The 22,720-nt window shown below is 39.3% G+C and overlaps 1 protein-coding gene across 3 annotated transcripts in view; it reads right to left on the bottom strand.

The window, feature by feature from the left end:
- Window positions 1–22,720, bottom strand: part of spon1b (spondin 1b) — a 97,367-nt gene that overhangs the window by 5,215 nt on the left and 69,432 nt on the right. For all 3 annotated transcript variants that reach the window (XM_067588892.1, XM_067588893.1, XM_067588894.1), the window contains 6 exons: window positions 19,098–19,162; window positions 16,786–16,987; window positions 13,271–13,411; window positions 12,621–12,696; window positions 7,596–7,778; window positions 1,148–1,318 (listed from right to left, as the gene is read on the bottom strand). In XM_067588892.1, coding sequence (XP_067444993.1) covers window positions 1,148–1,318; window positions 7,596–7,778; window positions 12,621–12,696; window positions 13,271–13,411; window positions 16,786–16,987; window positions 19,098–19,162 — 838 coding nt within the window. The remainder of the gene's footprint in view (window positions 1–1,147; window positions 1,319–7,595; window positions 7,779–12,620; window positions 12,697–13,270; window positions 13,412–16,785; window positions 16,988–19,097; window positions 19,163–22,720) is intronic.

Below are 22,720 nucleotides of genomic sequence, written 5' to 3'. Positions count from 1 at the left end.
ATGGGTGCCTACATTACTTTTAATAATGGGCATACAGTAATGCAGTGCTCAGCAAATAGCGGCCCATGGGTCAAATCCAGCCCTGCAGCAAAAATATTTGGCCCCCTGATGAAAGTTTTGACTTTCATGGTTTACATCAAAACTTGCATAATTTTTCACAAATGTACTGTAGATAACAAAATAAACACAAGGTTCCTGTAAATCCCAATTATTGGAAAAGAACCAGAGTATAGGAAAACACTGTGTTTGAACATGTTTCATGATAAAACAATAGTATGGTTTTAAATTTTACATTTAACAACACAGCCACCAGTAGTGTATATATGAGCTATTGATCCTTCGGTAGTTTGTAAACCAAAAGGTACCAGATAAAGTGGAGCTACATATTAATGCAGTTTAGAACAATAATTAAAATGCACTCCACTTCATGCACCTGTAGGGTTGAATGTAACTAACATCTGGAAGTACAAGTCATCAGACAGTGAATTGATGCAGTATATACGGCACTGTGCAAAAGTTTTAGGCACTAAAAGTAAAGTGAGAATGCTTACAAATATATTGCTATAAATTGTTTTAATTTATCAATTAACTTCTTACAAGGTTGAGTAAACAGCAGAAACCTAAATGAAATCAATATTGGCTGTGAGCAGCTTTGCCTTTAAAACAGCAGCAGTTCTCCTCTGAACACTTTAACACAGTTTTTCATGGTAACTTGCAGGTAGGTTGTTGTAACCATCCTGGAGAAAGAATGTTCTTCTGTGGATTTATTATTTAGGCCATCTCAGATGCTTCTTGTTGCTGAAAATAGTTCTTTATGACTCTAACTGTATGCTTGGGGTCATTGTCATGTCATAAATAAATTTGGGTCCGATCAGACACCTCCCTGATGGTATTGCATAATGGATAAGAATCTAAACATCCAGGGTGCCTAAATCTTTCGCACAGTACTGTATATGATAAAAATGTAACTGCTGAATCAAGTTAAAAGCAGAGTTGATTTGGCCACATCACAGAGAAAAATGAAGGTAATTTAGAAAATTGCAGTTTCTTGTTCATGCTGCTTTGATTTGTTGAACTTTTAAATGTTAAATTCCTGACAAAAACACTCACACACCCACTCACACATACAGTATTCAGAAGGACTCACAGCATTCGTCGTTGACGACACACTTCTCTGTCTCCTCAGTATGGAGCTGGCACAGTGAGCCATCCTCAGGATACTGTTTGACATAACGCTCTCTGGACCTCATCCCCATCCCACAGGACACACTGCAGGCCGACCAGCTGATCCACTCCGACATCATACACGTTGACGGCTCTGTCCACCGGGAAGAGAAAAAAAGAGCAAGATCTACTAAGCAATAGATACTATAAGAAGAATACCTCTTTTCTCTTTGTTAGACATTGGTTATTATGGGGGAAAGTTCTGTATTCTTTGTACTTGAGCTGTGTTTAAAAAAACTTGCTAGTACTGTTAGGATTTGCAGGTGCAGCTTCCTTGCTATTTCTCATTGTTACCAGTACATAAGTAGATCTACTGCTGGACTAAACCATTTATTTCAATGAGTAATACCAACAAGCTAGTTTTGGTCAAACAAAACAAAGGAGTCAAAATATCCCGGTGTTCCATATAGATTTAATTAAAAACAGCTAAAGTAGTATGTTAACAGTCAACCACTCAGTTAACTGGTTTCATAAATGCATTTAACCGGTTTCATAGGTGCAACATGTGTAGAGATACATAAAGGGGAGCAACACAATGTGAATGAAAATTGTGATTAAGAGGGTTCATAACTGAATTTATTGATTTGGTACCCAGAGCCAGTCATGATAACTGGATGAATTATTCATAAGCTAAGGAACAGTGTGTTTGTAGCTCCTTCAGCTATGGATATCGCATATTTTATGAAAGGAAAGGAGACACTGGCATCCCAGAGTTTTTTGCCCAAGTGATGTTAAGAGACTATTTACAATTTTCAGTCACACAGAGACCACTTTGCACTGTTTAATGACCAAGATGGACAACGGGGTATGTGATTTAATTTTCAGTTCCAACAAGTAACATTTTTCAGTGGATCGACTATGCATAACAGCCTACATAATATGACATGGAGAGAATGCCCAGTACAAGTGTAACTGGAAAATTGTAGTTTCATCTTCTATCAGCACTAAAGTGGCCATTTATTATTTCCTCCCTATGCTTTCCTTGGTCACATGATGTTTTTTATAAATGTAAAGTGTTAAGGAAAACAACATACATACTTCATATACTGTAATTAGGGCTGTGACTAATAAATCTTTTTATTATCTATATATCTGCCGTTTATTTTCTCCATCAGTTGTCTGGTCTATAAAACATCAGAAAACTGTGAAAAAGGTCCCTCCCAGTGTCCCAGACTACAATCTGATGTCTTCAAATGTCCAAAACACAAAGATATTCAATTTACTATAATGTAAGGTCAAGAAGAAGCAGCAAAATCTCACATTTGAGAACCTGCAACCATTGAAATAGGGGGGATCCAACCATCGCCCCACCTTCAACGGCCAACCCACTCTACCACCTCCCACAAAGAACATAAAGGTGCAATGGTATGGACAACAAAAATTACTAATAAAAGGAATACATAAATAAATCCTGAAATGAATAAATAAATAACATTTTAAATTGTAAATGACAACTACACATGTACTTTATAAACAAATGATGATGAAATATATAAGTAAAGCATAATTGAGTGAAGAAATGCATAATAATAAATCAATGTTGGTAATTCATGCAAACAAATAATGTTGCTTTGTTGATTGTTGATTTCATTTATTTCTACAATTCTACACATATACATGCACTGATTTCTTTATTTCTGTGTGTTACTGAAGTAGGCAGTGATAACCTCCCTGTAAAGTAAAATCGATTACTTTGCCTTGCTAGTGGTTAATAAAGCTAAGCTGACTGTTACACCTGCTACAGGTGTTAGCTAGCTGCAAGATCAATCGTCCTTTACAGGGAGGTTAGTTCAAAGTTGGAAAGTGCCATTTCCAAAAAAGCTCTTCCTCAGAAACTGCTTCAACTCTCTTTTAATAAGGTAGTAGCCTGAGGGACAGTCAGCATGGGCCTGAGGAAGTAGAAGTCAATATGTATGACCCTGGCTTGTATCAGCTGAAAAAAGAACTGCAGCTTCTCAGGCTTAACAGGGCTTCACTCTGGTGTATTTTATCACTATTAGCCAGCATGGCGCTTCAAGATCTCCCTGTTCTTCACTTACAAAGAGCCACTGTGCAAGTCTAACTGCCCCTCATTGTTGTCTTCTTTAAATGGCTTTTCTTAGAGTGGAGCTTTGGTGCAGATAGTATATTAAAAGTGAGAAAAAGAGACTGTGAAAAAGAGACGATTATGCCAGAACAGACCTTGCAAATAGGATTTTTTTTTTATTTTTTATTTTTAGAAATGATGGATGAACATTGAGCAACATAGCATGGATTTTCTTTGACTCGGAAAACTTGACTCTCTTACACTCTCTGCCTTCCAACAAACTGAGAGCAGCACTGCTTACCGGTTGTGGCCTAATAAACCAGAACTAAGTGAATCATTAATAAAAGATACAGGTATCTCCAGCCTGGATGAGGCCTCCAGAGAGACAGAGTGTTTCCCAGGAATATTAATCACCCTCTGCATTGACCCCCATCCTGCCCCAGCATGAACCCCACAATTATCAATCTCACAGCGCACGCTAACGGAGCGCTAAATGAAAACAAAGGAGAGATGCTTAGGAACAAAAAGCTATCCGTGTTGCTGTCTGATAATCGATACGAGGAGCAGTGAAGGGTGGGAGTGTGTCTGTGTGTGCGTGAGGAGCTCTTTCAGCCTTGAACAGCCTGAGCTTCACTCGTCTGATGACTGGTAGACATTCTGGGAGTGAGGGAGGAAGAGTGAGGAGGGGAAGACAGCCGCTGACTGCGTTGCCTCTCAGCATTTGTTCCAAAATGACAACTTCACTGGAAATTGGACAAAAGCAAACTCCTGGGGTTTTGTGCTCATGTGAGTTTGTTTGCTGGATGGATTGGGGGGGGGGGGGGGGGGGGTTGTTACTTGCAGTAAAAGAGCATCATACTGACAACTTTGATGGAAATCAGAGGGAAAAGTTTCTCCTTTGACAACAACAGAGACAGACTGACGGAAGGAGGAGAAAATAATGAGGGGCAAGTCGACGCTAATTTGCTGAAAACACATCTGTTATCATCTTTGATACTTGGATTACCGTGAACTGTGAACATGCGCTTTGTTAAATATGTTTGTGTGTTTGGATCTAAACTTGAATTCTGAATCTTAATTAGATTCCTGTACACAATCCTCCTGTATTCCCTGTTATCTTTCCCATAACAATGAAAGTATGGTGCGTTGATTTCTTTTAGTTAAAGATAAACACAATCAAATCCTGGTTTAAGCATCCTGGATGCAGGAGGCCGCTCAGCATTAACAGCTAATCCACATAATCTTTTATGTTTCAGTGAAGTAATTAGGGTATCCAATCACCAGTGTTTACTCTGGGTAATTAGGGATTTACTGTATTTTGTGACATATCCTGTTTTTGTAACCATATCATCTTCAGGGATCTATCCCGTCAGCTCCTGGTTAGAAATTCTCCTTTTAATCACAGAGCTGCCACCTGTTTCCTTCTGTTTTACCTGTTTCTTCACAATGTGTATAATCCCTCACAACAATAACCCCAATTGTCATCTAATGGCTGCACAATTAAATTTCTGGTTAAAATAATTCCAACGGGCTGTGAAACATAAATGAGGCAGCAGCTTTGTGTTTTCACTACAGATTCCATCGGTTTAAGCCAAAATGAACCATCCACAGTCACTGAGTCGGTTTTTGTCACGATGAGATAAATACCTGAGCTTTAATCTGCTTATTATTTTGAGGGTTCACTGATCGCCCCTCTTGTTAATAGGAAATGAACGCCTCAAACTCTGAAAAGATTAGAGCAGAAGAAATGTAATCTTTGATGCTTCTTCGTGTAATGAAGTTCAGAAGGAGAGAAGGATATCAGTGTGTTTATATTCATGCAATAAAAAATACCTTTTTTTGACAACTATAGAGGTTAAAAGAATTCTGTCTGCAAAAGCACGTCTTTCAAAGAGGGAGGTCAGAGAGAGTTCAGCGGTGTACGCTCTCGAGACAACTTGGTACGTGTGTTTTTGTGTGTATAAAAGATTGGATGTTTGAGTATCCTGTATATTATGTATGTATACCCTGTATAAATTACCATTACGGGCCAACATTTTTGCATAACTGCAATTTTTTAATTTAGCAAGTTTTTTACTAAAACTGCTGCAGGAAACCAGCCAAGCTGCACTTCATCTGATCTGCATGAAGTGCAGCTAAATAAGATCTGACGCCGGGCTGGATTGACATGTGTGGAGAGCAATCAAGCTCAAAAGAAAATCTTTTCTGCTGCAGAACTTTGTACGTCAGTCAAAGAGGAGACACTTTCAGAGCTGCAGCCGGGAAAGGCTATATGTGAGAAAATATGAGTAAAATATCCTGATGCTGCCAGCTCAACAAAAAGATCGATGATTGAATGAGTTATCAAAAATAATGAGGGAGTTTTTTGGTAAACTTTTGAATTCCTTTGACTGTGTTATTAGTGTAAATAAAAACAACATAGCAGGAACACTTCAGTATTACTGTCTGATGGATACAGAGAGGTAAAAATTGTCACATTGCTGCTCTTTTGGGTTGTGATGTAGTGCTGAATAAAAGGCCAATGTAAAGTAATTTGTCTTTTAATTTGCTGCAACATTGTTTTCTGCTGTCACTGAAGCATTTTCATTGTCTGAACCATGTGTCACTGTTTCTCTCTCCTTGTGCTGTCTCTCATTGTTTCGATCTGGCTCTAGTCTCTCCCTGTATGTGTCTCTGATAAAAACAGAATGTTTACCAGACGTAACATTTTAGACTTTACACTTACACTTTCCTCTGAGGCTGTTGTTAGTCAGTAGGCATAAATCAGTTGCAGTGGCTATCTCTATGAATTTATTCCCTCCTCTCTTATTTTACAATTTATTTCATCTTTTTCTTAATTACATTTTCACAAATTCTATCCATATTATTTGTTTACCTGCACAAAACCTTGGTGCAGTCCTAGATAATAAGGACAAATGCAATTTAACATCCATGCTATCTGCCCTGTGAGGCTGTGGCACTTGTGGTGCTTTGAGCTAAATGGAAAGGGATTACAATTCACCTTCTGAGAACATGAATGTTCAAAACATACCAAATTTCATTACAACCCATTAGATAGTTATTGAGATAATTCAGTCAGCACCAAATGGTGGCCAGGTTGACATTAACATCTCTAGAGCACTGTCACTAGCGTGGCTAAAAGTAGAATTAGTGTTATGCATAAACCATATTTATGTTTCCAGCATGCTTTGCAGATGCAGTATTGTTAACTAGGTATTTCTGCCATTGTTGACCACAGCTTGCACTCCTTTTGGTAGCTGTAATATTAAAGAGGTCATAAGATGCCCCTTTCCCAGTTTAATATTTTCATTTTCGTGGTCTATTTACAAACATTTGCATGTTTTAATGGTCAAAATGCACTTGGTTACAGCTGTACAAGCCATGGATGCAGCCCCTCTGTCTCACTCAGCCTGAAACAGGCTGTTTTGTGTCTGCTCAATGTCCCTCTCTTCTGACTGTTTTCTGAGTGACGCATGCTCAGGCCAATCACAGGTAGGCTAATGGATTGTAGGTTGCTGGAGCTAGATAAAAACAGGGCTCTGGGTAAAACTCACCTGTAAATTGTGATGGCCACCACTGTAGATAATATTATCCAACCTTTGGAAAGCTGTGCAATGACAAATTTACTTCCTAACATCCAACAACTGTACAGCGTTTCCTCCGTGACTGTCTCTCCTGTGCTTCGCTCTGTGTGTATGATCCCCGCCCTCAGTGCTGAGTGTATAGTTCTGGCATCACAACATTACGAAAGCCCAAACAGCTTGTTTAAAGGCACAGTTTTTGAATACGGGCTGTGTGCATTTCTCTGTGGACTGAGTGTTTTGATACTCTCACAATATTTATATAGCACCTAGACCTGCTTTATTCAAAAAAGAAATGGAAATCTCCCTTTTTACAATATGTCCCCTTTAATACTTGATACTGATACTTGTAAGAAATGGTGTGCTCCAAGTTTTCACAGTATTAATGGTCTTAAGTGTTTTAAGGCTTCCCTTTTCGGCATTGTTCTGAAGGAATGAAAGAGCAGTCATCAATTTAACAATGAAAATAAAGAATTATCTGCTCTCCTGCTTTGGCTACTGGTAGTGCTTCCACACCCCAAAATACATGTTATTAATTGAAGGAAAACTAGCCAAATCCTCCATTATTTATATCTATATGATTCCATAAATGAACTGCATCCCACACAGCCACAGTTAACAACTACACTTGCTCAAGGACATCTCAGAAGTGGTTGTCGAGCAAGGGTAGAGTGTACAGTTCTCTAGCTGATGATTGAAAACTGTGGCTCTGTTACTTCTAGGTAACCATTGCACTGTACATGTGTGTGTTTGTGTGCGCTCACCCTCAACACTGCATCCCGGGCCCATGCAGGGCTGGAAATCTTGAGTGTGGGGACACGGCACGCTGAGGTCCAGCTGGGCTTTAAGCATCCTCTGCCTCATCCTGCGGCCTTTTTCACAGGTGGCGCTGCTGCATGCCGACCAGGGAGACCAGCCTGAGTAGATACACGTCTCTGGTGTGTCATCTAAGAGAGGAAGACAGAGCGATGGTGAGTTGACAGAGGGCAGACAGAAGAAAAGGAGGAATTTTAATACTTTCATTACGTTTCTCTCACATGGTCATCATTAGCAGATACAGTTGCTTTTACAAAGCTTTATTTTCTATTTCCTTCCACTAAAGAATCTAAGCTCATTTGTCAGATGGGAGGGGAGGGTGAGGGATGAGGGATGAGCTTACACTGATTATTTAACATTGTATCCAAAGGTGATTACCGCATGTGGAGGACCACAAGAGAGTGACATCTAAGGGGGGAGAAGAAGGAGCAGAGGGACAGAGTCGGAGAGAAAGAGAGGAGTGTGATTTGTGAATGTCTTGTCCAATTATCAGCAGTAGCAGCACTACAAGAAGTACTGGGGGTACTGGCTTCAATTAATAATGCTCTCTTGGGGTTTCAGAGAGGCAGAGAAAATGAGAGGAGAGGCGAGAGAGAATATATCGTCAGGCCTCTGGGACAAACCTGAGTGGGTCCAATTCTCTGGGATACAGTGTAATGACAGAGGGGAAGAAAGAGTTAAGAAAGGAGCTGGAAAAATGCAGAAAGGACGGTAAGAAGAGAGTTGGGTTGATGTGTAAGTGAAAGCAGTGACACCCCAGGCGGACCAGCCAGAATGGATACTCGTCCCCTGTAGTGTCATCTCAAACAGAGTAGAGGGGAAACAAGGGAGAAAGAGAGGACAGGTAGAGTAAGAGAGGAGGGAAAAGGAGTAGGGGAAAGAAGCAAATGGTTCATGACTGACTGAGGAAGACATTTATTAGATCCTTGTTAAGAAATCTGCTGTATGAGCAAAATCCTGGACCATACCCATGGACACTTACAGTTAAAATAGGGACAAAGCATCTGTGTGCAAAACAAATACTGTTATGCACTGGTCTACCCTGGTCTGTCCGGGTAAGACTGGTCCCTGTAAGGCCAAATGCCCATTCAAGGATGACTTGTTCAAAACCATAACCCATTTACAGAGTGACAACAACACTAGATACGAGACATGTCTGTTCCAAAAACAAACCTTATCTCCTACAAAATACACAATATATACAGTACCAGTCAAAAGTTTGGACACAACGTCCCATTCATTTGAATGAGAAAGTGAGTCCAAACTTTTGACTGGTACTGTATATAAACTCAGCACAAAAAGTAAGGAAATTTGTGTTTGGTAGATTATTTCTTTGTTGTAACAATGCTTCTTGGCAATAAATCTTATACCGTTGGAAAGCCTGTTTGTATCCCTTTTAAATGGTGCCACATTTGTAAGGAACATTCATTTGTGGGATGAGCAGCAGAGCTGAGTATGTCGGTTGCACCCATGAAAAATATGCCAAATCTTCTCTGCCAATGCCAAACAGCTTATTCTGCCATTGACTCTTGTTTGGTGTTTGGTGGATTGGATGATTGAAGTTTGAAGAAACAAGACATATTGGCAATTTAACAATTTATTCATTTAACAAACAGGAGCCCCAGTAGCGTGTTGAAGAATGATACACAGCTACAACAGCCTGGTACTTCCTCCTCATGCTGGTCACCAGCCTGGTCACACACTGCTGTGGGATGGCATCCCATTCTTCAACCAGCATTTGTCACAAGTCAGCCAACGTGGATGTGTTGGTCACTCTGGCACGAACAACACACCCAAGCTGATCCCACAAGTGTTCAATGGGGTTGAGGTCAGGACTGCTGGCAGGCCATTCCATCCTCTCCACTCCCAAATTCTGGAGGTAGTCTCTGATAAACCCTGCTCTGTGGCGGCGAGTGTTGTCATCTCGGAGGATTTCAGTCACAGACTGTGGAGATATGGGATTGCCACTGGTTGCAGAATCTCATCTCGATATCTCTCTGCATTGAGATTGCCTCCAATGATGACAAGCCTTGTTTTTCCAGTGAGGGAGATGCCGCCCCACACCATCACACTGCCTCCACCAAAGGATGTTACTCTATTGGTGCAGTCAGCATAGCGTTCTCCAGGTCTTCTCCATACTTTGATCCTACAATCCAACTGCCGTAGGCATAATCTGGACTCATCGCTGAACATAACGTTCCTCCACATGTTCAGCTTCCAGTGCGTGTGTTGTCGACACCAGCGCAAACGGGCCTGACGGTGAAGGTGAAGTCATGGCAGGCCTCCTGGCAGCCCTATAAGACTGGAGATTGGCTGCGTGTAGTCTGTTCCAGATTGTCTGGGCAGTGAGCCGCCGGCCATATCGTCCTGCAAACCTTGACTGCAAATCTGTAGAAAACAGCCTACGGTACCTAAGTGCTGACAGGGTGAGGAAACGGTCTTCTTGGGGTGTCGTCTTCTTGGGATGTCCACTTCGCGGCCTGTCTTTGACATCCCCCGTTACATGGAACTTGGCCTTCACTTTGGAGATGGTACTAGGGCTCACTCCAAATAATGCTGCAACTTAGTTTTGCGGAACACCAGCTTGAAGTTGCCCTATTGCACGGGCCTTATCCAGATCAGTCAAACATGGCATGCCGATTCTTGGAGCACTGCAGCAGGGCCCATCATGCTCACAGGTGCTGCCAATCAGGTGCAAATCAGGCACTTGATTGGCAGCACCTGGGGGTACCAGAAGCAACAAAACAGAACAAGAGTCAATAGCAACAGTAAAATAAGCTGTTTGGCATTGGCAGAGAAGATTTGGCAAATTTTTCATGGGCGCAACCCACATACTCAGCTCTGCTGCTCATCCCACAAATGCATGTTCCTTACAAATGTGGTACCATTTAAAAGGGAAATAAATAGGCTTTCTAACAGTATGGGATTTATTGCCAAGAAGCATTGTTACTTAATTCCTTAATTTCCTTACTTTTTGTGTTAAGTTTATTATATTACTATATTATTAATTCCCTTTGACAAATATATTTGCAGTAAGTGTAATTGCTTTCTTGATTCCATTCACTTGCAAGGTGTCTCCATTCCAAGAACTGTGGCATCTTTAGCAGAGAAGTCAACGGGAGGAGGTAGAGTGGGTGGGTAGGCAAATGAAGGGCAGCACTTTGACACCAGCGACCAAGGTTCATGTCCTGTAGCTTCTGTGCTCTTAGGTTTTGGATTTTGCTTACGATCAGGAAAGATATGGTTCTGGTTAAATATTGAACAACACTACTTAACCTTAGTGCCTTGAGTTGCCTTACATAATTCTGTGGGGAAATTCATAAAATACAGCAGTTTGCAGATAAGTTTAATAATGAACACTTACAAAAAGTCATTGGGGCAGCATTACGTGTCTAGGGTTGGGGTCCTATAGCCAATTTTAATTTGGATATAGTTCCCAGTTGGCAAAATAATCACATCTATTAAACTCTGTTGCTAACAAACCTCTTATTAAACATTTTATCTCTCCTTCCTCTTTTTATTAGCAAAGAGGAGGGTGTACAAAAAACACAGGTAACATTGGCCAGGTTCTCATTTTTAGTCTGTGCTGACCATCGCTCTAACTGGTTAAAATAACAAACAACAGCAGCAGATTATATCAATTGTTGCTTATTAACCCAAATTAGAGAACAGCTATAATGAAACTTGGCTTTCATCTGGTTAATGTGCTCTCCGCAAGCTGGTGTCTGCACTCAGCCACACTGTTTTGGGGGAACGGAAACATCACGCTGTAGCATTGCTCTACAACCAAGAGTGGACTGTCTTTTTGTAGTTAACAACTCCAACAGAGTGATAAGTCTGAAGATCTGATTCACATTAAATTACTCAGTTAAACTTTTGTGCTTATTATATCAATATCTTAAACTTATCAACTAAATAATTATGCATTGAGATCTCCAGTATTTGAAGTAAATAGCTTGTAAAAAATAAGTCCAGCAGGCTACACCTTTTGTTTCAGTGTGTCAGATATATTTAATCAATATTTTATATTTAATCCTGCTCATCTTATTTTCAGGTTGTAATTACATGTTGTGAAAATTAATTAGATTTTTAGAACTTCAGTCATTTGTGAACATTGAAAGTTAAACCTAATAAGATTCAATAAGACATTCAAATGGATTCAGTTGTTAAGCGGATTTGATACTGGGATTAGATGCAACAAAATGCTATTGAACCCTGAACCTTATAATTATTAGGAGACAGCGTTGAAAATATTTATGTTTTGGTTCATGTGAGATGGATTTATTTTCCTCCCTTAATGAGAAAAAATGAGAAAAGAAAGGTGTGAGACAGGAAGAGAGAACTAGACAGAAACCAAAACTTAACTTGTGTCATTGTGGTTATTGACTACATTACAGGTAAACCTCTCAGCTACACTCGGACCATACATATTTTATACTGCTGAATGCAGAAACTTCAGTGTCCAGAATTAAAGGACCTGTGATGCATCATAAATATTAAACATGTTGGATATGGACAGAATTTGCTTTGTAACAGCAGGGCTCCAACCTTCTCACAGCAGGGTGGGGACATGGACCTGCCAGATGTGTATTCTGACTATCTGACCTGAGCTCACCTGAGGCTCAACTTAAACCAGTTGTGTCTGTAATGAGCAGTCAGCTTAACAGTCGATGCATGTCAGCAGCTACGTGTGTGTCCTTGAGCATCTTAAGATACTGAATCCCCACAGTATCTGCTTAGTTTCTGAGCTGCATGACTTGATAGGAGAAGTGAATGTTTAGCAAACACAGAGTGGACCGAGAAAATGGTCTAGTGCAAACAGTGCAAAGGAATGCAATATCATGTAATGATAGGGTTTGAATAATTAGTTTAACAGCCCATCAAGTCCTTCAAGTTCATCCACTGAAACTTGTTTGGGGTTTTTCCCTGAAGAACTGTGATCAAGTGTGTGTGTGTGTGTGCTTTTACTGTACCTTCCTCCTTCTCCTCCTGTCCAATATCAGCTACGATGTCATCTATGCTGTCTGGTACCACATTACATTGTTCTCCCTATGCAGACAAGCAAAATTGGAGTCACATACTAACAGACACAAACAAATCACAAAACCCTTTATCTAAAGCTTTATACTAGACAAAACAATCTTTGAGCAGGAAAGTTTTTGACCTTGGAAATAGTGGTTTGCCCCAAAAAACAAACTCAACATCATCACATAGTACCAGCTTCTTCCAAAGCCCTAAACCACATCTCACCGTCTTCATCAGAGTTTGCTTGGTTGTCATGGAAATGGTTTAGTTGTCATCCCGTCAACTTCAGTTACATAACAGGTGGTTGTATATGGTTGTATACAAAACCAAAACCAAAGTCATGGCCTGGAAACCATGAATGTCTGCGTAAATTTTAGTGCAAAAAAATCTAGTAGATAATGAGATACTTCACTGGATAAGAGAATATTTCATGGGTCAGTCTTGGGATCACCAAAGTTGTCAGGTTTCATAATCTTGGCACCATGGATATCTGTACCAAATGTGCTGGCAATCCATCTAATAGTTGTTGAGATATTTCAGTCTGGAGTGATGGACTGAATGACAGACAGCACACAAACTCTTACAGAGTACACTGTACCTTCCTAGCAATGCGTTCCACCACCACCCTGGCCACAGAGGTAATTGCCCCTCCCTCAGGGTCGTAGAAGGGGCTCTGGGGATGATCCAAACTAGTCAGGGGTCGTATCTTCTCCTGAGGAATGGTGGGCTTGTTTGGCGACTGAAAGAGTCCGAAAAGAAGGTGAGTGAGAAAATAAGATATTAAGTGCTGTACAGTATATACAAAATTTAAAGGTGCTATAATCAGTATTTTTCTATGAACAATAGATCAAATAGCTATATGTAATGTGAAATGTCATGAAAAACCCAAAGATAATTATCTTATTCTGCAGTTCTTTTCAGCTATACTGAGCATTTTAATATCTTTCAGCTCATTGTTCTGATTTTACTGCCCACGTCTTTATTGATTTGGGTCAGTCTCACCAGTCTCATCAGCGTCTTTTTCCAGCGGCAGCAGGCAGTTGCTTTCAGCAATGAAGCTCATGGCACACAGAAAATGCTAGTGACTAGCTGGTGAACTTAATTGAGCATATAGCAGCTGGAACATTTCAAGCACTCAGTAACCTTTCTAAAAAAACTAAAAAAATATTTCTTAACAAAATGAGACACCAGGCGGACTTGAAATTATCACCCAGCAGAAGCCCCCTTGCTGTATTAAACATCCTATCATGAATTTCTGAGCACTACAGGGGTCTCTCAGGTTTCACTGTCATCTCCCTATGTAGTTGTCTTTGAATTTGCAATGTATTTCTAAAGGTGAATTAACCCTGACGGCTCTTTAACAATCAAGGGAAAATCAACATGCATAAATAAGACGCCACGGGTGAAGATCAGGTCATGATTTGAAGGGGAGCTATTCCCACCCTCCCACATTAGCATTGTGTAAATCATGCTCTCTGTGATGGAATGGTTGGTGTCCTCGAGGAAATATCTGCTTCAATATATTAGGTATCAAATTCGCCTGAGGGATTAGAGTCTGAGTCTTCCTCTGAGGAATGGTTAGAGTAATCAAAGTTTAACAGACAAAATTTAGGGCATGGGAATTATTTGTGGGACAAGAATATTAATCCAATAGCAGCATATAGTGTATGCATGTCTGTGAAACAGGCTTTTAAAAAGAGAACAACACCATTTCTCTTGAGGGAAGGAACATTAGAGTGGCAGTAATTTGCTAGTGGAAACTCAAATTATTATAAAGAAATAACATTACAATAGCTGCACTGATTTTATACTTGATTCTGCCCAAAAACTGTGAGGTAGTTAGGTTTCATGGGCCTGAAGAGTCCTGTATAGTCACTGTTTCTGCCATCAGCCATGTGGTCCAGAGCCCCTTCTCTGTTTGATCTCACTATGCATCATTTATATTCATTTTAACAGCCTTTTAATAAGAGATTCTTGGCATTGTTTCCAGGTGTGTGTGACAGCATGTGTGCCCATGTATTGTTAGAGCTTTAAAAAAAAAACCTCTACAGAGAGAAAAGATAAAAACACGTGACAAACATGAATCATTCTCTTTGTTCTTTCAGGTTAACTCAACTTTGTTGTTTCAAGTTTCAAACCAACTTTTGATTTAATATATTCAGCAGTGCTGAATAAGACAAAAGGAAGATATCTACAAAGGGAGTATTAGGGAGATATGATGTTACATCCGCAGTGCTGTAACAACAACGCCAACAATTCTCTTTTTGTAGTTTCAAGTTCACTTAAAGTTTCTTCTCTGAAGTTTTGGTTGAAAAGATCTTGTGCTGAATGAGACCAAAGAGAATACATCCATCACTTGTTTGAGACAATTAGAAACTACATTACTTGTAATGACTGAATTGCAAATGGAAAGAAACTATAAATGTCTTGCTTTTCATAGAGTGCAATTGCAAACAAGCAAAAGGGTCTTGTAGACATGTATTTCCATGTCTCTGTCTGTAGGTGGCAGTCATTTAATGTCTGCTGTGTAGTAGGATGTGCGCATTATCTGGTGGCAAACCTTCAAAAACTAGTGTTTCCAGGGAACCACTTTCCAGAGCAAGAGGAGTGGAAGCATACGGTATATTGTTAACTTGGAAACTGTAGTTTAAAAGACTGTCCAGGTCTTTAAAAGTACAGCAATGTCTAAGCACTGCAGGGATATATGAATGTGTTATATTCCACATTTTATATAAAGACTGGTTCACATACGTACTGCACAATACACATGAAACAAAAGCAAATATGAAATATAGTTGTAGATAAAAATATTGTAAACCAAAGGCACATTCATCTGATTGAGAATAAAAACCTGACTCATTTCGGTGTCCCTAGAATCACAACATTTTGTGACATAGGATACAAATGCTGGACAAAATGCAAATAACCTGAGTACCAGAGTGGGTCAGAGAGCTGAGGAGACCAAACACAGACTGTTTGATAAAAAGCTAAAATTGGGGCCAGAACAGCTGAGAAACACTTAATCATTTAAAAAGTAACAGAAGACGAATTAAAAGAGCTCTGGTTTTATATTAGTGAAGTTTTTGAAAGGTATTTACCTCCTCCCCTCAGCAGGATAAGCTCCTTGCTTATTCATGAGGTTGTAAACTATAAATAAATTGCTGTGGTCTCCAAACAGTAAGTGAATATGGATGAGCACCTTTCATTCCAAGGATGTAGAAAACTAAAGAGGATGTCTGTCACAGTAACAGACAGGTAGAAGTCAAGTGTATTGCGACGTGAGGGGTAGATATAAATACAGCTTAACACTGCCGGCAGCTATAGTTGGCAATATAACTTATAATTATATGCAATACACTTAATGACAACTGTCACATTTCATTTATCTTCTGCAGTCACACACCAGTATACCTTTGATAAGACACAGGCAACATTTGTGTCTCATACACAGTAGTATCAGATGATGTAATACATTTTAATGTATCTTTTGTTAAGAAAAGGCAAATTAACAAAGACAGCTTTCTAATAATGGTAGCTAGGCTTGTATTTCTCAAGCTAATGTTACAGCTAATAGTTTTTTGGGGTCAGAGCTGCTTAAGACAGTAAAAATGAAACATTACCAACCTGACCTATGGCCACAAACATAAAAAATTGCATCCAATTTATGTAGCTTTTGTTAGGAAACAGCAGATAGACAACAGCTGCTTTGATCAGTATTTAGCTAGTTAATAAAGACAGCTTTTTATTTACGGTGGTTAATGACACTAACATTTCTCAAGCTAACATTACAGCTAACGTACAGAGTGTCAGAGCTGCTGACAATATTACGAATCTAATCTCTGGCCACAAACATGCTTTTTTTTCTCATGGCTTATTTCCCCATTTTTTCTTTACGTTGAATTCTCCAGTGGTCCTGTATGATGGAAACAGCTGGTAGATTTGACACAACTGCAAAGCCTCTACTTGATGTGACACGTTTCAGGTCTCTGCCTCTAACAACATACAGTACCAGTCAAAAGTTTGTCACTTTCTCATTTATTTAAATGAGAAAGTTTGTCCAAACTTTTGACTGGTACTGTACATTTGAACTAAAAATGCAGATTATATATATACCTCATATGTAACACCACCATCAGTGCCTGCATCCCAGGGAATAAGGTCTGTCACCAGCTTCTGGACCCAGCCACAGTCCTTGGTACAGAGGTCCTCTCCAGACAGTCCTACGTTCCAGTCCGGACTGGGCCCCAGCATGGTGAGGAAGGACATCAGGTGACGGGTCCGGTCCACCGAAAACTCTGCTGATGGAGCTGCTCGTCTGATGATGATGGTGGGGAATATAAGGAAAAAAGAACAAAAGATGGAAAAACAATGGATATATCCATTTATATAAATTATATATTTTTTTATTATTTTAATGAGCCCTAAGTACGTTTTGAAGGAGAAACATTGCCCTGTAACACTCTGCTATGGCAACTTTTAATTACTTCCAAAATGGGCATTTCTGATGTCATGACCTCTGACCCTTGTCACAGTCAGCTAATTGTTGGATAACTGAAGCTCAAAAATATCCAAGTAGTGGCAGGAATACTGTAGCTCCTGGCATATTCTCTCTGAATCTCAAAATCCTCTAGAAAATAATAAGATGTTTTGAAGATGTGATATCTTAATTATCACATTTTAACCAAGACATAAGTGCAAACAACAATTTTATAAACTTCTTGACCACTTTGCATGCAGTATTGAACACAATTAGCTAATATTTCCTACATCACAGTGTGAGTGTGTTATTGTGGGAGCTTATGCTTGTGTGTGAATGTTCTCATTAGTAAAAATAATAGTGGCACAATATATCGCAAATGACAGACAACGCTAGAAGGGGTAATTAAACAGATGTTTGGTGAAAGATACAGTGCATTAGTGTGTGTGAGTGTGTGTGTGTTCATGCCCATGCAGTGCTGAGGGCTAGAATTGCGATAAGTTTGTAATTGCTCTTGAACTAATTCAAAGAGTGCACAGGATGCCAGAGTGTGTGACTATTCAGACAAGTCAGCCTGGCTTTTGAGAGGCGTATAAAGGAAGGCATCCTAAAACAATTAAGAATAAAAAAATTCATACAATAGTTTCAGAATTTTAATTATAATTTATAATTTATTCAGTCTGTCAGAAATTGAACAATTTCCAATTTAAGTACTTATACTGCTAATTAAGAATTTGATACTGCACACAATGAAGTTGAGGGCATTATTCATGGAAAGGTCACACTATCACAGATTTCTGTAATAGAGATTTCTGTTGATCATCCAGTATGTCCTAAATTATATAAATGTAGAAATTTATAATATATTACAATATACAGATCACTGAACAAGTATTGTGTATGTCTTTGTTTACTTCAAGCCAAAGAGATTGCTATGCTTTAAAAAACAAGAATAATCTGTTTGGTTTGACAGAAAGCTCGGGCTGCTTCTCAATGGCAAAAACGGACATATTGTTTTGTGGACCTCCACAATATCAACTTTTCATTAACAGAGAAAATCAGCCTTGTTTTCAGCATGGCCACCAGACCAAAAAATGTTTTAGGGACCTGAGGTTGTACAATTTTCTCAACCTATGGAGAAGAATGTAATCCCTCAGCCTAGATTAATACACTATCAGACTTGTGACTATTTCATCCAGCAGGAACATATAACATGGACTTTGTGAAGCATAGTCACAGTGAAAGCATGAGGATTAAATGATTAACACATCTGTCAGGAGCTGGGGTGTGGATGACATGCTCATGGTTAACCAGTCCAAATGTGATACATCCATTGATCAAAAAAAAAAAAAAAAGGATTCAAAGGTGACCTGTAATTTGAAATCTCCCTACTTTTCGTGTAGGTACAAACTCTAATTATACTACTGCAGCTATTGTGGATCATTTTACATTTTTCAAGAGGATTGAACTGTTTTTGAACATATGTTTGGAAACAGCAACTACGTATGTTATACCCAATTATTCAAATAATGACATGGAGTAATGTTCGGAGTGCTGAAATTACAGATGGGAGTGAGCAATGGTTCACAACATCACCCCCCATGCTGGTTAACTGCCCCTGTGTCTGTCGAAATTGTAGTGATATTACAAACTATTTTTATTTCCTGCCCAGACAGATACTGAACCAATCAAATTACAGAGCCGACATCATCAGTCAGTACCAAAACATTTCATGCCCCATGGCAAACATTAATGTTCACAAATCTAAACTAATCCCAAAAATGTATTTATTTTTATTTCTTATGAAAAATGATTTTTAATTTCAGTTTGACTTTAATGCTGCTGTTACATAACATCCTGATTTTTTAATTTTTATTTTAATTTTCAATCAGATCTCTCGCAGAAGTGCCATATCCCTTTAGTAAAACTGACATTGAGTGATACTCACAGGTTGAGCGGCTGCCACGCCGGCCACTGAGCCTTAGTTTTAATGACAGTCAGTACTTCATCTCCCTGAGGAGAGAGAGAGAGAGAGACAGAGAGAGAGAGAGAGAGAGAGAGAGAGAGAGAGAGAGAGAGAGACAAGAAGCAATTTGTCACTAAATGGATGACTATAAAAGGGAGAAAAAAAAAAAAACATTGACAGAGAAAAGTCCAAAATTGACATGACTGAGGGTGAGTACTCTCATCCAAGGACAGCAAAGTATTCGACTTTTCAAAGGCTTAAGAGCCTGGACAAAGTGTGTCTCTTATCAGGACAAAATTGCTCTGTGCTGTTTTATAATAGCCGTCTGTCATTCTAGTGGGGGACCTAACTCTGCACTCAGCACAGCACCCACAACTAGTTTCTCTGTAGCATTATGGCCACTTTATGGACTGCACAACACATTATCTATCATAATGGATCGGATGTAATTATTCAGCCAAAAGCTGGAAGACAAATGGTGGACTTACTGTGGCGCAGCAGTTGATTAGAACTGAATTGGAAAGTCCAAATGTGCCCTTTTCTGGTTTAATAAGAGCCTTTATTGTGTTTTCTCCCCTTCTCCATCTTATTGTCTCACTCTCTTTTAAACACACACACACACACACATCTACGAATACACAAACACAGACACAAGTACAGACAAAAGTGTCAGTTTGGGATATGCCCCCCCCCCCAAAAAAAGAAAAAACCCTTTTTTTCTGGTTGACTGAAGGTTCCATAGGCTCCTCTTTTCCCTGGGGCGGTGTAGAAAAAACAAGTGTGCGTGTGTGTTTGTGTGTGTTGGGTGGTCGGGTGGGTGTCTACATGTATGTGTGTCTGTGTATGTGTTTGTGTGTGGATAAAAACAGGTTTACAAGTCAGTGTCCATCTTCTCCTCAGAGCAGCCTGAGCTCTGCGGTCTCTCATGCCTCAGACCTCACTCCATCCACACACGCATATACGCACACATGCACACACACACGCACACAGATATGTATATTAATATAGACAGCCACAGGGACAGAAACACAAAAGTTGGCATGGAGGCAAGAAGACACAAAAATAGAAGGACCAGTGAGCAATGGACAAATATTCAGACAGGTGAGATAACAGTAACAGACAATATGTGGAACAAACAGAGGATCTTTCCTGACCTGGACTTTGATTCAAATTTGTAACTAAGAAATGTTACATAAAATGATCATTTTATTTGTGATTTGTAGTCAGAAGTTGTTTCGTAAAACCACATGAATACACAAATCTTACCTGGAATGTATGCTGCTAAAAACACTAATTTGAGTCCCACCAAGGCATGTTTTTGAGAGTTTCAGCATAATAATAATTATTATACAATAACTTGAACAATTGGCTTTTAAAGAGGCAACAAGCTTGGTCCCATTTCTGTAGTTGAGAGGAAATAATGCAAGCCATGCACCAGTGGACATCGACATTAAATAAGTTATGACTCCAGAGTTTTTTTTTCTCAATTTAAAACAATTTAAAATTTGAAACATCACAAATTATTTACTTATTTATTTATCATTTATTTATTTTTCTGAGCTGTCTTTGGAGCTGTTTCACCATTGTCTGATATCCCATTTACACCTTGCAATGTGTAACCACATAACACCTTAAAATGTAATCTGTATCTGGACACATTATCTGGATAAGGAAAAATGCATGTTAATGCAAGGTGTAAATGCATGCAGAATGCATTGGGATTGGCTCTCAGCCATCTCAGCTATCAAACCTGCCACAGCAAGTTGAAAGGTCACCTGACTCCACCTCTGCCTGCTGGCATAAGCAATCCCTGGAAAAGCTACAAGTAGTACCAGTAGCTAGCAAGTCTTCCCTGGCAAAAAGGGATTAAGAAATCAATGACGTCTATCATTTACAAGTCTGCCAGCCCCATCTAACTACTGAGATCTGATCGAGTGGTGGGGGAAAAGTCACTGGAACAAATGCAGCTTCTCAATTTCTGTTACACATAGCAGGGTAGTACACATGCCAAAGTACTGAACCATACATCACTGTCATTTTTCCAGTATAAATGTATTACATAGTTCAACACTTCAATACAGGCATGTTTCTTCTTACCTTGGCTCAAATGCAAGGAATTCAGTAATTACATGTTTCCCACTTTCTAGATAAACATGTTGAAAGGATTCAAATGTCAAAAGTAATTTCTCCATCTTCTTTTCACTTCCCATCTGCCATTGCAAGAACCTCTGAAAAGAAAAACTATTCCTGTGAACGATTTTATTGCAGGGCTCAACCGGTATCACATAATACAGAATGCTTAAAAGAGGCTGCTGAGATTCAAATCTTCCTGTAATGGTCTTGTTTGTTTATGGTAATTATCGTAATGGTACAAAATAACTGTTATTTACCAATGTTCAAATGCACATTACATTTTCATGAATGTTTTCAAGGAGGAGAGAAAGAACAGAACATTAGGAGAGAGAGGTGGAGGTAGAGGAGCTGGTCAGATGAAGACAAAAAAGAGGAGGATAAAATTGTTGAGAAACTGAAGAAGAAAATTGACAAGTACGAGTATGCAAACTGAGACTAGGAGGAGGAGAAGAGGAGTTGGTGGGAGAGGGCAAGAGATAAAGCAAAAAAAAAAAAAGGAAGGAAAACGAGCGCAGAACTGCAAAGTTAAAATGGAGACAAAGGAAGAGCAGAGACAGTGAGAATGGGACAGAAAGCAGGGAGACAGCAGGACAGAGACAACAAGAAAATGACAGGAATGTGCCATCCATAGAGTCACACTAGGCCAAAAACTGATAGATTAATCAGTTATTAAAATCATATTAGTTTCAGCCATGATCCTAATTGTATTCTGAAAAAGTTGGCATTGATCAAAATATCACCACTTTGTAAATACTGTATCTCCTCACATTTCAAATCAACAGTGATGCACATGTAGATATTTATCAATATTATATATATTACATTATATTAGATATACTATATTATGTGTTTGGGCTCCTGTTGCCCTGACCGAATTCCACTAAGGTGAGTCTCTCTTACTGGAGTGACTCTCTCTCAGAGATCTGCTGCTATTCATGTTCTGTCAGCCACTACTGCAACAGATGTGACAGCAGTAAAAACGAAGAGGAAAGAGCTGAAGCCCAGGACACATCTTACAAAGAAATGACAAAGATTAGTAAGTGACACTGCTGGCCAACACTCTGCAACATGGTGCTTAGGTGAAGGCTGAAGTAAAGAGCACTGTGACTCACAGCTGTCCATATAGCATCTGAGCTATGACGGAAACATAAAATCTATATCTAGGCCATGAGGCTGACAGATAGGAAGGTGGTGACAGAGATAATACAGGCAAAGATGACAAATATCAAAGCAGAGATGGAAACAGACTCAAACAGCAGCTGGGTTTTAATCCACACATTTTTTGTTAATTAGAATGTATCGAATTAGAAGAGCTGAATGGAAAAGGCAGAGGTTGGTATTGTGAAAACATTTTACTGTTTATTCAAATGCCAATAAAGAAATAACATGATAAGCAATGATGGAATTAAAACTGTTGATTGGCCCAAAAGTTTCCTCAGTTTTAAAGCACAACCCTTTAGCAGCCTTGGCTA

Source organism: Thunnus thynnus, chromosome 5, assembly GCF_963924715.1.
Source record: "Thunnus thynnus chromosome 5, fThuThy2.1, whole genome shotgun sequence".
Taxonomy (NCBI): Eukaryota; Metazoa; Chordata; class Actinopteri; order Scombriformes; family Scombridae; genus Thunnus; species Thunnus thynnus.
Note: the sequence above shows the minus strand (reverse complement) of the source record. Positions and strands in the feature narration are given on the sequence as shown.